This window comes from Caretta caretta, chromosome 6 (genome assembly GCF_965140235.1).
Source record: "Caretta caretta isolate rCarCar2 chromosome 6, rCarCar1.hap1, whole genome shotgun sequence".
NCBI classification, from domain to species: domain Eukaryota; kingdom Metazoa; phylum Chordata; order Testudines; family Cheloniidae; genus Caretta; species Caretta caretta.
In genome coordinates this window covers 42325523-42342677 of record NC_134211.1, presented here as the reverse complement: position 1 = coordinate 42342677, position 17155 = coordinate 42325523, and the positions used below count along the sequence as shown (strand labels likewise).

General features: G+C 42.8%; 1 protein-coding gene across 1 annotated transcript in view; it reads right to left on the bottom strand.

Annotated features, from left to right (window-relative positions):
• The window catches only part of KIF18A (kinesin family member 18A), a 107386-nt gene that overhangs the window by 86486 nt on the left and 3745 nt on the right, over positions 1–17155 (bottom strand). The window contains exons 4-5 of the mRNA XM_048854028.2: positions 15848–15952; positions 7835–7945 (exon numbers count right to left, since the gene is read on the bottom strand). Of these exons, the coding sequence (XP_048709985.2) occupies positions 7835–7945; positions 15848–15952 (216 nt within the window). The remainder of the gene's footprint in view (positions 1–7834; positions 7946–15847; positions 15953–17155) is intronic.

Genomic DNA, 17155 nt, shown 5'->3' with positions numbered 1-17155 from the left:
TGAGCACTCCAGTCCACCAGCTGAAACTATTCTTATGGTAAGGGAGGATGAGAAAGGATCTGTGACAGGCACACATTTCCATTGAGTCTCTCAGTAAAGCATCTTATATGACATGTTGTGGCTCAGATGTTCATAGTGTTGAAGTGTGGGCAGTACCACCACAGCCAGCCCAAAGGTCAGGTAGTGAAAGAGGTTACTCAAGTTCACTGGTGAAGAACTTGTCCTTTGGCACCTCTGCAGCGAGACAGATGTAAAGTATTCTTTGTGTATACAAAACTCCTGAACACTGTGCACTTTCCTGAGAGCCAAAGTCTAGATATAGACAAGGGTGCTCGTATGTCTGAGAAAAATACAACAGTCAGAGATTTAGTGAGCCACTCTTCGCAGTTGGTTGTGTTATACCCCCTGCCGCTGGTTGACAAACATGCATCTGACAACTTCAGCATCTCTTATGCAGAGCTTAGGGTTAATGGTGCTGACTCATCAGAACAGATTCAGTCAGCCCAGTAAGGGGACACCAGTGGCACTCATTTGGGGCACAGGTCCCTTCTGAAAAGTGGTTCCCCAAAGTCATTCTCAGCTCTGTACTCAGCTGACTCAGACACTTTGACCATTTTTGCAAGTGGTCCTTCACAGGGAATTGTGCTTGATCCTTAGCATCCTCAGTTTACCTGAAGGAGTCAGGATTTTGGTGTTTCTCATGTAGAGCACAGAGCCTTAACAAGTAGGTCTCCAAAACTGATACTGGAGTTATACAGCACTAGGTTTATTTTTTTAAACAGGATGTGTAGATCCTCTCCGTCAAGAGGCATCTATACTACTCAGTTCTAGATAGTGGCGACACATGGACACCCGCCTCCCTGCATGCACACAGAGGTGTTAAAAAAGAGAGAGCAAAAGGACAATTGGTCCACAGTCTTATTATCAACAAATAAAAGTAGGCTGTGATGGGACAGACCAGAAAAAATATGAGGAAAAGAAGAAACTGAGGAGCAGTAAGGCCCTGAGAGAGTTGCTCTCTAGACATCTTGATCCCAGACTTTGCAGAAGTGCATATTGAAGATACGAGACACAGCGAAAGATGTGTGCAAAACACTGGTATGACAGGTGTGAAGCTGAGATAACGAATTTCCCATAATACAAATTTAAAAAAAAATTCCCCACCAACACTGTTAAAGTGGAAGACTAAGGTAGACAAAACTCCTGAGGCTGCCACTTAAAAACAAACAAGCCATGCTCTAAATTTGCTCAGAGCAGGTCTTTTGTTAAGATGTCAGCAGATGGAGGAGGCTTGTCTACACTAATACGCGTGCAGTGTTAGCAGTAGGAGGAAGCCTTTACAAAAGAGTCCATCCTGTAGATCAGTGGTTCTCAAACTTTTGTACTGGTGACCCCTTTCACACAGCAAGACTCTGAGTGAGACACTCCCCATATACAATTAAAAACACTTTTAAAAAATATTTAACACTATTATAAATGCTGGAGATGAAGCGGGGTTTGGGATGGAGGCCAATAGCTCGCAACACCCCCATATAATAACTTCATGACCTCCTGAGGGGTCACAACCCCCAGTTTGAGAACCCCTGCGTAGATAAAGCTTGTCTGAAGATAAAGCTAGTTGTGGTAGCGTGTTCCTGTGCTGACAAGCCCTTCAAAGTTGTGTATATTTAGTTCAGGTGGCATATTTTCAATGCACTAGTAATATAATCAGTATTGCTTGTCCACAGCATCAGTCAATTCTGTCTTGAATAAAATCAATCCTGTAGTTCCTATACACACATCAGTTAAGTTTTGGGCTCTCTTCAAAACCCCTTCTTGTTGAACCATCACCTATAATTTATACTTCTGAGTTAACAAGTTTATTGGTCTGTAAAGTTCCATGCAATGTGAAAAAACCTGAGTATGATAAAACCCAAGTGTGGAAAAGAAAATGTTAGCACAACTAAGTAGTTCTGAACCATTCAGTTCATACACAGTTCCCCAATTAGCTATGGTTCCAATCCATGCCATCAGTTTGGCTTTTTTTCCTCTACCTATAAATGCACCTTATAAGTGGATGTGTAATTAGAACCAATTTTTAAGTTCAGGGGCCAAAACAAACAAAATATATATTTTGACTTGGAAAACACTCAAAACAAATTTTTTTTTGGTTATATTTTATTTTCAGGTGTTTTTCACCTTTTTGTTGTGTTAAAATAAACACACACACACTCACAGAGACAAAGCTAAAGCTAGATTTCAGAATGAAAGAGTTTAAAAAAAAAAAAAAAGTTGAAACACGCCATTTTGATTTTTTTAACTCCCCTTCTGCATCTCATTTTTTGGCTGAAACTATTTGGTCTGACCCAAATTTCCAACAAGTTTTGGTACTCCCATTCCCAGGGGTGGATTTACCATGAAACACACAGTGCCCTGGCACAGGGTCCCTCAATGACAGGGGGCCCCAGGCCGGGCACTCAGCTCAGCACCAGTGCACCCCCTGCAGGGGGAGGGGGGGCACTTCTCCACGGGAGAGGAGCTGCAGGGATAGAAGCTGTGGGGAAGCAGGAGGGCAGGGAGGGAGGCTCACCTGCACCCTCAGGGGAGCAGGCAGGAGATGCAGCCGGCCGGAGCGCTGCGAATGCGGGCTGGAGGACTCAGGAAGAGCACAGGGCAGCTGCGCAGCCGGCCGGAGAGAAGCGTCGCTTTGAAGGGGAAACCGCTGCTTCTCTCTGGCTACATGGTTGCCCCTGCTCCTCCTGAGTCCTCCAGCCTGTGCTCGCAGGGATGGATTCAGAAAGGGGGTGGGGATTCAGGGGCTGCAGCCCATGGCTCTGGGGCCCACTTAGCCCTGGGCCGCAGCCCCTGAGCCCCCTCGTTCCATCCTCGCCAGGCTGTGGCGACGGGGGGGAGGAACGGGGGTCGGCTCCGAGAATCGCGGCCAATGGGAGTTGCAGGGGGCGGTGCCTGCGGAGCAAGCACGGGGCCGCATGGAGCCGCATGGAGCCACCTGAATTCCCCGAACCTGCACCCCCCGCACCAAACGGGAGCTGCCCCAGGTAAGTGCTCTACACCCCAACCCCCTACCCCAGCCCTAAGCGCCCTCCCGCACCCTAACTCCTGGCTAGACCACCCCCCCCCATCCCCAGTCAGACACTGCACCCCCACCTCCAGCCCCCTCCCAAATGCATCTCTCAGTGAATTTACTGTTTGAAGAAAAAAAAAAAAATTAAACCTAGCTCTAGTGTAAATAATCCTGCACATAAGATACAGACAAATATAAAATAAGGTAGTAGATTACTTTTGTTGGCGGAATGAATCTTGGTTCTTGAACAACAGTTTATGCAATGAACAAGAAAACAGATATTTGTAGGAGAAAGCCAACTAAATATTTTGGTCAACATCTTAAATAGATCTAAAAAGATAAACCCAAGCAAAGGGTCAAGATCTAGCTCATTTACAAAGACTAATTGGATAAGAGAAGTTGCAATGAATGTGGAAGAAACTTTGACTGGATAATAATAAAATGGTGATATCACCTTTGCAGGAATGGCATGGTATTTAGCAGATGTGGTTTCTACCGCGTAAAACCATGTTTTTACTGTCCCAGGAAAAACCAGGCAGTCACAGTTTAAGGCATTTCCTATTTAAAAAACATATTAATGCAAAGCACATAATACTTAGTTTTATTTACATATTCAAATTGTGGTAGTAGATTCGGAGATTAATTTAAGAGTGTACAAATAAAAAGTAAAACTGCAGTGGGCACTATACGAATATATGTAATGATAATACTGAACACTGGAATGTTTAGTAAATATTTTGGTTAGTTTTTCCTCAAGGAAGTAATACCTTCAAACCATCAGTGACCGCATCTAACAGTTCACCTGCTATCCTTCTTTCAACTGGGTGCTTTGTAGCCCAGTCTTTGGCAGCTGATTATTGATTGAAAGTTGGATTCTCAACAACAAAAAAAGGGAATATTACAGGCGTAAAAATATTCTGCAATTTTCTAGTCTATTTTTTGTTTCAGTTGTGGAGTTATTACAAGCATATCCATTTGTGGTTGAAAAACCATGATACTTCCTCATTGTCTTTGGCCAACTTTCTTTTGATGTACTTAGCAGTGGCAATGCAGTATTATTAATACCTTCATCCTGATTCAGATTCTAATATTTGCATCTGGTTACTCAAAGTCAGTGGTTCTGGTATCTGTTCTTTCAATTGCATTTTGCAAAGTGGTTCTTTGTGTGGTCGGCCTTTCCACCCCCTTTTCTTTGCATTTTTTGCATCCAAGATTCTTTGCCATCTTCATGAATTTTCTCAGAATAGCTATGAATTTGGGCAATGGGTCTTCCACTTTTGCTCATGTTGAAATAGTTTGACTCTAGTCACCGTACTCACAGAGTTCAGTTGCAGCAGCTGTATTCCAGTTAGCCAGCCCAAGAGACAGACAACTGGACTGGACAACTACTATGGCAGTTTCTCTCAAGCAGAAACTTCTAAATCTAGAAATTTCCCTTGTTTGTACAGTGAACACAAAATTTTCATTGCTAAACAAAAGAAGGGGAATTCCAAGATTCAGAAATTTCTGTTTGAGGTAGACAAAGCAATAGTATACATCTTAAGGTTAAGGTTTTTTTGTTTTATTTAATTTCCTTTTAGTTAATTTTAAACGGACCATATTACTGCAAAACTATTATCAAATTGCTAAAGGTTTTTCAGAAAGATGTAGGTGAAGTAATATTTTTTATTGAACCAACTTCTGTAGGTGAAAGAGACAAGACTTTGAGCCTGACTCCGCCCCCCAGGATTCCATCTCATGCTATTAAAGGGACAAAAAGGAAAAGGTTGTCCATGCCACCTTCCTTCTACCTTCTGCTCCAGCTAATGTGGGTACATCTATAGAGTAGACGCTGTGCGCATATTGAGGCACTGCTTGAAGAGAGTAGAGGAAAGGTGACACAGGCAACTTTTCCTTTCTTTTTTGTCCTTTAGTAATGTTATATGTAATCCTATAGCTGAGAGTAAACTGACTGTAAAAAAAAAAGAGGTAAAAGGGCTCGTACATTTCAGCAACTGTGTGGTTAGAGTAAAGATGTGTGTGTTAATGGGGTGTGTTGGGGCACTAATGAAAGAGGATAAAGTTAAAATTGCTCATGTATTTGCTGGTTTTCAGAGGAGTTTTGCTTAACTCAGTTCTGCAAAGGGATGACATACCATCACCATAATGCTTAACTCTGCATTAAAGTATTTTTTGCCATAGAATTTCCTAGGTTTCTTTTTAAAGAGGAAAAGATATGTTGTTGGTAGGGATTAGTAATCATTTAGGCAGTTGTACAGATCATTCCCCCCCCACACACCAGCTGAGCCCCATCAGTCCTTTGGCACAACTCTCCAGCCAAGTCTCTGACCTATTCGGTTTCAGAGGGGTAGCTGTGTTAGTCTACCAGCAAAAACAAGGAAGAGTACTTGTGCCATATTTGTTTAGTCTCTCAGGTGCCACAAGTACTCCTCAGTGTTTTTGCTGACCTATTCAGTGTGTTTCCCCCTTCCAACCGGGTCCCTTCCCACTATTGTACCCAAGCCTCCCCACCACAAGCAGTGAAACTCATCCCCCCTAAGTCTTCATTTCTTCATATACAAATGTTTCTATTGCAGAAAATTTCCATATCTGCCACAATGGCAATATCCTTGAGACACCTTATTGAATTAAGTTTAACTGTCTTTGGGGTCCATTGCATAAAATGAATGGTTTATGTAGTATTGTGGGCTGGGATTGTACATAATCTCTCAAGAGGGGAGATGTGACAGATATGAGACCTGGGGTTCAAAGGAATATAGTGAGCATACCAACAAGAATAGAATTTGGAACAAAAGTGTGACATTTCCTGGGTAATATCTTGGAGAGTGAATACAAAATTCCCCACCTCAAGAAACCCAGCCTCTTGAAGCTACACCCTGAAGAGGGGGCCTTCGTCTGCTGACCACCTGTTACATGAACCATTCAATTTCCTGATTAATCTTCTTCCAACTCTTTATTAATAGCTTTCATGTAGTGTTGGTGCACCAGCAGAGCTGGGGGTACTACATCTCCCACAAATTGATCCTCAACCTCTCTTATGTCACATACCATCCAACCCACTCCCCCTAACCCCCTTTCCTCACTGCAGCCCTGAAGCCCTCTCCTATTTCCCCACATACCCCCTCCTCCCGTGAAGCATTCACATGTCTAATCCCCCTTCCCCCAACCTACTTTGATGACATTCCCCCCCAGAATGGAATTGTCATCTAGGATTCACAAATTGCAGCAGCCTCCAGACAACCAGTTCAAAGTCTTTTGGTCTTAGGTGGGGGCTTGTGTTTAATTTATCCTTAGTTATGTTAGTGACAGTGTGAGTTCACAGCCATCAACAGGTCTGTGATTTATCCAGTCATTAGTGCCTTAGTTTTATTAAAAAAAACTGTTCTCCGTTTGGGTCCCCCAAAGATTTAGTAGGTGCCATGCACCATCTGGGTAAAACTCAGACTAAGACCATTTTGACTTGGATCACATCAGCAATTTGATCTCTAGCTCTGGGCAAAAAGCCACCTAGAAGCATTTTTTTAAAATGGTTATTTTTTTCCCAGGGCTTATATCACCGAAACCCCAGCTCAAACAATTCCAGATCTGGGTCACTAATCCTACCCTGCAAACTCCTGAGGCACACCCAATTTCAAACAAATCTGACTAAGCATATTGACTTTTGAGGCTTTAGGAAAGCCCATCTTTAAATGGAGGTCATGATGTAACTTTAACTTAGTGGTGCTTCCACACTGTTATAGGGTCTATGCATCTCAAATTTACTGACATCTCTAATTGATTTAACCTTTCATGCTTAAAAATGCACACTGGTTAAAAGACAGACAGTCAAGGCATTTTATGCATACATGCTCCAGTGCTACTTTTGACCCAAGGGTCCTCAAGGGCATCAACAGAACTCAAAGGTATTTTTTGGAAAGGGTAGGAAATACTCATCACAATGATAGAGAGAAACAACAAGACAAAAAAAAAATAAAATAAAAAAAAACCACCAGTTCAGGCAATTTTAAAGTAATATTTAACACCAAGGATCTTGCTAAGCAAGTGGGGGAAACATACATGTGCATGAAGTCACGAAAGGGTTAAGGTTTTGTCAAATACAGTCACTTATGTATTTCCCTTGTTGCAGACACAATTTAACAATATTGTATAAATATTTTTATAGATCTTTGGAGTTTTTTGTTATGCATATGTTTTTTCTCATATCAGTTTCTTAAAGCATCATGGCAGCTTCAAGTTAGGTTCCAAATGTATCTAAAACCTATTCCTGAGGGAACTTTATTTGAAGGATTCGTGGGGGGAGGAGGGGGAAATGAACAATGCAACTTTATTTTTTATAACGTATTTCATATAAACTGTACCCCAAAAACACTGTGAATATTACTGTTACTACGTAACAGTTACAAAGTTAAAATAAAATTAAAGCACACAAATTGAGAGAGAAGCATAGTAAAAATGAGCAGTATTTCTCGCCTCCTACCCAACCTAATAAAACAAGATTGCCATAGTCAGATAGCCATTTTGAACCTTAACAACTACTTAATTTTTTTTTTTAAATCTAAAACTCACTAAGTCTCAGATATCAGCCATTAAACATGCTATATCAGTGGTTTTCAAACTCTGTCTCATGACCCCATGACCCCCCCCCAGTAGGTGGGGCTTAGGTGGGCTCAGACTTTGGTCCCCCCTCCTGGGGTTGTGTAGTAATTTTTGTTGTCAGAAGGGGGTCGCAGAACAATGAAGTTTGAGAATCCCTGTGCTATATCATCTTACCTGAAAGACAGCATGGGACCGAGAAGATGAGGCATTCAGATCAGTGGGGTGCTGTGTTCTATTCTTGTTTCCATAATCCAACATCTGAAGGATCTCCTCTGCAGATTTAGGCTACAAAAAGTGTTGAGATTACACAAGAAATTAGTAATATTTATGAGATTTAATTAGGGAACAGGCTTTAGATACAGTTGATAAGTAATTAATGGTCTTAAAATCATCCTAAGAGGAGTTACTTGAATGGGGGGCAGGAGGGGGAGAGAAAACTTAGCAAGTCAGAGGCAAAATTTTCTTTTTGAAACCAAGTCACTTAAAATAAAGTTTTTTTTTGTAATTAAGAGAAAACTTTTGAAGGATATCTATTTTAATTAAAAATATATAGTAAGTTTACATATCTAGACCAGCGGAGCACAAACTTTTCCACTCGTGTCTCTCCTTACCATTAAGGGAATTTGTCCACGCCCCTCCATTACTGCACAGCCAAGGCTTCCTCAGCGGTAGAGCTTGGGGCTGAAGGTGGAGTTGGGGGGTGGAACTGGGGATAGAGGAAGAGCTGGAATGGGGGTGTGGTGCTCCTTCCGCACCCCCTGTGGAGGCTACACCAGGCTCCACCGCACTCCCCAAAATGTTCCTCCCTACCTCCTTCTAGGGGGGCAGGCCCCAGAATTTGCCCACCACTGATGTAGACAACTCTTTATAAGCTTATTACAAACAAAGAACTACATTAAAGAACATTACAGCTGCAAAGCCAACCTCTCAAAAGTTCGGAAGGGCCAGAATTAAGGCTTCCCATGTAGCCTTAATTCCACCCCTTTCTGCATAGGTATTGCAATAAGGTCTTTAATTACAGGATTACATACTAATTTTTTCAGAGGATCTTGCCTCATTCATGGTGGAGTGGACAGTGCTCAAGAAATGAATCAAGGTCGTGTTTGAATGAATCGGGTTAACGAGGCTGTTGTCTGTAGGATCCCTGACTCATTTGCTGCAGAAACTGGAACGTGTTTAGTGAATGAGGGAGGGGGCTGCAGGAAGAGAAAGGACCACTATGTGGTTTGAATGCCACCCTGAAAACTGTATTCAATCCCTGCTCTGCCACAAAGGTCCTATGTGATGCTGGGCAAGCCACTTAAACCAAACTTTTCACAAATAGCCATTCAACATTCCTCGCTTTCTGGTTGTTCTGACTTGAGATACTGGGGGTAGATTTAGAGAAGTGTCCAGCAATCACAGCTGCAACTGAAGTCAGTGAGAGGTGTGCTCTGAACAGAAAGTGCTATAAACTCTTGGCACGGAAGGGTAGGGAATAGACCATAGGAATCTCAAATTGTCCACCCAAAATTAGCATATATTTTGATGTTGAAGTATCTGTGCCTAAGTTCTCTATACATAAAAAGAGAATATGCCATTTTAATTTATCTTCACAATTCTCCTGTGAGGTAATGTCTATGAAACACTCAGATACTATAGTGAGTTGAGTGTCATAGAAAAGCCCATGAGGAAATTAATTCTGCATTCAAAGCATGGTTTGAACAGTGGGCAATGAACAAGGCCCGAGACCATACACTGAAGGATGAGAACAAAACAAAATATTGATTAGCTGCTCACTCAGTCAACATCCATCCATTTAAATGAACAAGGCAGGGGTCCTGCGGAAAAGTATGTGATCATGTAAAGACGATCATAATGCATATGCACAACAGGGCTGCACTAAGGTTGCAAAGGAAATCTTATTGGCATTTTTTAAATTTAGTTTTTTGGTATGCAATTTCTTAAACAGAAATTCCATTAAGAGTAACAATATTGGCTCTCCCATGGGTAATCAGTAGGTTAGAATGTTTAGATCCACAGCTCAGACCTCTGCTAGTTGAATCAGAGTAACTGATAAAAATACAGTAGAACCTCAGAGTTACAAACACCAGAGTTACGAACTGACGGGTCAACCACATGCCTCATTTGGAACCAGAATTATGTAATCATACAGCAGCACAGACCAAAAAAAAAGGCAAATACAGTACTGTGTTAAACGTAAACTATTAAAAAAATAAAGGGAACATTTAAGAAAGATTTGATAAGGTAGAGGAGACTGTTTCTGTGCTTGTTTCATTTAAATTAAGATGCCTTTAATTTCATTTAAATACAGATTTAAATTACAAGCAGCATTCTTCTTCTGCATAATACAGATTTGAAACTAAGTCATATTGAGATGTAAACTTTTGAAAAAAAGAACTGTAACTCTGAACAAAACATTATAAACATTTCAAAGTTACAAACAAGCTCCATTCCCAAGGTGTTTGTAACTCCGAGGTTCTACTGTAGTAGGTTGTCATCCTCTATGGAGGTTAGCCATGAGAGGGAGAGGAGGCACGCATTTTGCCAATGGCTTTCACAGCTATTTGCAGACAGCAGAGAAATGAGACTCAGGAACCCTGGATTCTATTCTAGCTTCTGAGGGGGAGGGTTCTCGAGTAGTCGCAAACCCTTCTCCCCCCAGTCCCACACATCATCCCTGACCCCACCAGTATGTATTATCCCAGTCACCCCATATCCTGTCCAACTCTAAACCCAGCTTCTTACCCCGCAGTGCTGTATGCAGGCTGTGTTCCCCTAGTCCTCCACATTAGTTGGGTCCAGCAGGAGGAACGCAGAGCAGATTAGAAGCAGTCTCTTTGCTCTTAGTTCCTGTGTCTGACACCACAGCAGTCCCAAGGAGGAGCAATTGCAGGGAAAAAAAATCCTTCTCAACCCCTGAACCCCTAGGCTGAAGCATATTTCAGGACAGATGGAATCTTAAGAGAATTTAGCTGTCAAACTCTAACAGCCTCTGAACCTGTGAAAACAGATTTTCAGAGGGTCATAATCTGTTCAGATCTGGCCAAGTTTTAACAGGGATGGTAGAAGGCACATCCCAGGCCCCAGGGAGACCCCCAGGCCAAATTTCAAGTCCCTGCTCCAAAGCACAGATGTGCTAGAGCTTCTCAATGAAAAGCTAGAGTTTAACATATTGTCCCTTCACTTCAATCTGAAGAACAGCAAAACCATTTTTGATGAAGTTTTCAAAAATAATTCAGCCTCTGGCAGATACCCAACATGGAGAATTTCAGCCTAGATGGTTAAAGTTTGGCAAAGTTATAAGCAACTGAAAAAGCATTTTATAAGAAGTGTCAGGGAACATTTGGTGTAAGCGTTGACAGCTGTGCCACCTATAATTGTAACCTGCTGTTTAAAGCAGGATAGAGGGTGTCAGAACTCTTCAGTTTTATTCCTGGCTCTGCAAGCATCTCATCAGCCTTGTTTATATTATAAAAAATTGATGTGTTAGCTATCAAGTGGTCTCCTCAATGGTAACACCTCACATTCATACACAAAAATGTTCCCAGCCATGCAAAGGCAATGCAGTCATTGTGGAACTAGTCTTAATTCAAACAAACAAACCATACAACTAGACTTCACTGCTGCATTGCTTGTGTGAACAGAGATTACTCGTGTAAAAGCTTCAAAGTGTGCAGAGACCTCTCATTCCTACCCCAAGAAGTGACTGGTGAACTTTAGATGGCTTTTCTGCACTCCCACACAGGGTTCAGGTTGGCTGAAATATTCTAGAAGCCCTTTCAAAGTTACCCAGAATACACTGCTTCAGGCAGCTCTGCTGGGAACTGTGATCAGGAAACAGTGAGACTGCAAACAATGAAGAAGAATGCACAGCAAAGTTACAGTGGACATGAAACCAAAACACCATGGCTCGTGGGAACAGATAGCAATGTAAGTATTAATGGTGCTAAGTGAACTGGTGAAACAGTACCACCAGTTCAATTATCGAGCATAGGAAGAGTCACTGTATAACTAAGCAGTTTGCTTAGTCTCAGAGTCTGTAAAAAGGAAAAAGCTTCATCACAATGTCCGGGGAGTTATGAGTCTTAGGCCTGGTCTACACTACAAAGTTCTCAAAGTGGCTTACGTTGACCTAGTTGTGCATGTGTCTACACTTACATTTGTCTCCCACCGATGTAAGTACTGTGTCCCCGTAACGGGGCAATACTGCCTCCTTGAGTTGTGTTGAGCCACGGTTGATGTACTGACTTTGATGCAGCATGAGTGCAAACGCTGTTACTTATATCAACCTTAATAGAACACCAACACAATGCCGAACATGAACCTCTCTGGTCATAATTGTGATCTCAGCTGCCCATGGTTCACAGACATCAGAAGGCCCCCTTCCCCTTTAAAACCCTGAAAAATTTTGAAATGCCTTTTCCTGATTCTCCAGCTTGGCAAGCATACGTAGCAACTCTCCACTGTTGTATGCAAATGCCCAGCTGACCATGCCAGCTACACACTCCATCTTGGAGTAGACAGGAGATATTGGCTCTCTTGGGCCTGTGGGGAGAAGAGATTGCGCAAGCACAGCTATGGACCGGACGTAGAAACGTGGACATCAATGAGAAGATTGTGTGTGGGGCAGATGCAGAAGTACTATAGAGACCAGCAGCAGTGCCGCGAGAAAGCAAAAGAACTGCGTCAGGCATATCAGAATGTCAACAGTTGATCCAGTGTCGAGCTGCAGATATGCTGCTTTTACAAAGAGCTGCATCTCACACTTGGCTGCGATCCCACCATCGCTCTGCACAACACTGTGGATACCTCCATAGAGCCCAAGCCACAGGGCCTTGGCATAAACAGTGAGGAGGAACATGGTGGTGGGCTGGGATCGAGCTATGTAGTGAGCCAGGACCCATTTGAGACTCCATTGCAGTCCAGTCCGTCCTAGCAGTCCAGCATGGGTGAGCCCGATGCAGGGGACTGAACCTCAGATAAATGTGTAATTGTATTTCCCATTCAAATGATGTACTGATGTCACATCCAACTAAACAGGACACAGTTATCAACTTTACATTAAATTTACTCAGATAAGATAACTCTCTGTTGTACTGCTATCTGCTTTTCATTTCCAAGTAGAGGTAGGCGATGGGGAGGGCCATATGGAGTAATTTGTTTATGTACACAGGGATGTCCCTTGAATCCTCCCGAGATCTCAATGAAAATTTCGTGGCAGTACTGTGCAAATGCCATCCCTAGAAACTTTTGGGAGAAGAGCCTTATTACTTCCTCCATGATCGGACGCTTCCCTGGGCCAGTCAGCAACAACTTTGGCAGGCACCATTGCAGTACAAAGACTAGCAGCATACAGGACGAGTGGCTTTGGGATGCCAGCAACACCTGTGCTCTCTGTGCCTTTGTTACCCTCATGAGCGAGTTATCTGCTAAAATCACCACCACCTGTGGAAAATGGTGTCAGTATTCAGCACCATTACCCTGTAGTCATGGTTTCATGCAAGCAAGCAATTCCCTCCTCATTTCCCTCACCTCTGGAGGGCCATATTCATCATGGCTGGTGCATGCACAAGTACTCTGAAGCAGACATGTCAATAAGCATGCCTTGTTTAAAAAAAACTTTAGGGGAGCTAGGGAAGGCAGTTCTGAACTTAAATTTTCCCAGTGTGACTATATTGACAAAGGTACCTGAGTGCGTTTTATCTGCAGTCATTGTGGCCATGGAGGGGGGGAGGAGGGGAAGGGGAGAGGGGTTCCCTGGGAGGTCCCCTCCCTTCACAGAACACCTGTGTCAGATAATAAAGGAGGAGAAAGAAGACTCAGGATGACATATTCAGTAAGATCCTGCAAGGGAGTGCTGCATCAGACAGTGAGCAAAGAGCATGGAGGGTTAACCTTGTAAACAGCCTAGAAAAGGAAGAAAAAAGACGACAAGAGAAAGGCCCAGGAGTTGCAGCAGAAAAGGGAGAGGGAGGTGTACCAGGACATAATGGGACTTCTTTGGCAACAAACAGATGCTACAGACTCTTGTTGACCTACAGGTTTAACAATCATGGGCTTGCCTTCTGTTGTAGTCCATGGAGAATTCCCAGTATAGCAACTCTCTACATCCCATGTGGCATCAGGGGCTGCCATCCCTACTCCTACCACTCCATCCTGGGGAACATTACAGACAACCACAGCTTCACATACACTGACCTGTGAAAGCCACAGTTGCGTTATGTGCAGGTGAAATGCGCATGAATTTCTCCTTGTTAAGTTCTGTTCCATTAATTGATTAAGGTTTTAATGTATTTGCTTTTAAATTGAACAGTTTTCTTTGCACTGATTTTGTTCCTGAATAAAATTCCATTATTTGGAAAATAATTCATAGCTCCCAACATATGCTGGAGAGTGCCTAGCAATTGTAAGAGCACCCACTTACTTGTTACTATACAGTGTGACAACTCATAGGATCAGTGACGAAAGTGTAACAATGATAAATGTACAGCAAAGATCACAAAATTAATGGGTCTGCCAAGTGTCATATTCACTGATGTACACCAAGCCACACAATTCATAACAGGCCCCAAAACACCTCAATACGTTACAGTGGCTCACTGTTAAAGTGCTCTTTCAAAGCCTGTTTGACCCATATAGCTCCGTATGGAGGTCTTCTAATACTTGCATCTGGCTGTTCAAACTCAGCAGACAGCCACTCCAGCTCTGCCACAACAGCAACTTTTCCCCCTTTGCTTCACAGATATTATGCAGAACACAGTAGGCAGCTATAACTATTGGGATTTTCTTCTACTGAGATCCAATCTTGTGAGTAAATGACAGTGTTCCTTTAAGTTACTAAAAGCTTATTAGTCATTCTGCACCTGCTGAGCCAGTAGTTGAATCTTTTGTTGGTGTCAAGGTGGCTGGTGTACAGCCTCATGGGTCAGGGGAGCAAGTGGTAGGCTGGGTCCTCCAGGATCACTATGGCATTTCAGTATCACTAATGGTAATCCGCTTGTCAGGAAAGAAAGTCCCTCCTTGTAACTTTCTGAACAGTCCTGTGTTCTTAAAGATATGATCATCATGCACCATTCCTGAACAGCCAACATTGATGAAGCATCCCTGGTAATATCTCAATGCTTGCATAACCATGGAAAAATAGCCCTTTCTGTTGATGTAGTCTGTGGCAAGATAGTCTGGTGCCAAAATACTATCGTTCCATCGCAATTCAGGAATCCCACTGCTGCAAATCGATCCACCATGTTCTGCCTGTTGCTGAGAGCCACAATCCTGCATAGACGCAGATTAATGGCCCAGCACACTTGCATGACAACAGCCCCCACAATGGATTTTCCAAATGACTGGTAGCAATCTAGCATTGCAAGGTTCCACAATGTGATGACCACTCGCTTTTCCACTGTTGGCGCAACTCTCATTCTGGTGTCCCTGCACTAAAGGGCTGAGGCAAGCTTGGCACACAGATCTAGGAACGTGACCTTGTGCACCCAACGGAACTGCAGCTACTGCTCATTATCACAAGCCTGCATTACAATGAGATCCCACCGGTCAGTGCTTGTTTCCTCGAGCCTAGAAGCTGCACTCCACGATCTGCAACTGCTCTGTGAACTCCACCAGCACCCTTGAATTGGTTCTTGCTATGTCCCACAGCAATCTGTCCCACAAGAAGTGGTTGTATTCCCCACTGATTCGACTCTGCAAATACTGGAGGATTGTGTGTCCTGTGCTTGCAACACTTACAACAATAGTGCAGAGCTGCACAGGCTCCATGCTTTTGTTAGAGATGGCAGACAGCAAGGGGGACCATGTGGGTTCGTTGCATTTCTTTTTAAAAAAGGTGCAAAAATTATAGGATACAGATGACATTATGGGATGGAGACTAAATGCTGGGAAGCTGATCCCTTGCATCCAATCACCTTTTGTGCAACTCATTTCTGCCTCACCACTCATTGCCCAAACTTCCCAAAAGAGCATGCTGGCTGGTTGCATACTGCATACCCGTAGTACACTGCACTGATACAAGCACTCCTGGTGAGTATGCATAGCCAATGCAAGGAACCCAGTATATCGCTTGTGCATGTGGCTACTAAATATGGCAGCTTTATGCAGATGTTGCTCTCATTGACCAAGGTTTGTAGTGTTAACATGGCCTTAGAATGCAAGATAAAAATATTATTTACATACCTGATGTAATGTTAGTCCTTGAACCACCACCCCTTTCTGGGTATCTTCACGGACAGCCAGTGGTCCTGAATTTACTAGCAGGTCACGGATCTGTTCATTGTAGACCTCCAGAAGAAATTAAAACAAAAAAACAAAACAAAAACCACACACACTTTAAAAATGAAATCCTATTGTGCTTGAGATTAAAAAAGAATAATTTTGCTCCACTTTCATGTATACCTATTTGTTCAAGAGTCTTAAATTAAAACAGGCTTAATTCAGTCGGAGAAAAGTTTTAGCCGACTCTCTTTCCCTAGGATTAATGCTCATCTGCAGAGTATAATTTATCAGTTATAATTTGTAACACGTACCAATTTATCGGGACATTATGCTTTACTAAAATTCAATGCTGTATGTACACATTTGCTCAAGTCTTATTTCTTAATCTAAGGGGTTACATTAGGCTTCAGAATCTGTAACCCCTACCTCAATTTTAATGTGGAAGGCCTCTTTGCTACTGTTCATGAAAGTAGCACTCTCCCAATTGCACTGGAAGAAGTAGCAGTGAAGTGAAAGGGACACAATCTTGTCACTGGTTGGTGAAAAGGTGGAGTTTGATGGGGAGAGGAAGAGCTCTTATGTAGCAACAACATACGCAAACCTTTTTTTGCCAGTGAAGCACTTGGGTAGAATGCAGTGAAAGACACATTTATGTCTAATACAGAAACACTGGAGCACATCTGTACTGATTCTACACTTCTTTCTCTGTGCTCTAGCAGGAGTTGAAAGATCAAATTGTTTTCATTTGCTACAGCTGCTGCTGCTCCTCCTCCTGCTAGCAATGAGAGAGCAATGTGCAAGAGTAGTATTGTGATAGAGAGAAGGGATCAAGTACAATCAACAACAGAAGAAGGTGGTAGTAGATAACTTATTCTACAGTCCACTGGCAAAGCAGCTTCAGCTGAAATGCCCCTGTCAAGGTTCCTTCCCCACTCTGAACTCTAGGGTACAGATGTGGGGACCTGCATGAAAGACCCTAAGCTTTTTCTTACCAGCTTAGGTTAAAAACTTCCCCAAGGTATAAACTTTGTTTAAAATGCTTGGTGGTGGTGGTGGCGGCAGCATACTGTTCAAGGACAAGGCAAAGGACAGGGAAAAAGACCACTTTGAGACGTCTTCCTCCAAAATATCCCCCCCACCCCTATACCCCCTTTCCTGGGGAAGGCTTGATAATAAGCCTCACTAATTGGTACAGGTGAACAAGGCCCAAACCCTTGGATCTTAAGAACAATGAAAAATCTAATCAGGTTCTTAAAAGAAGAATTTTAT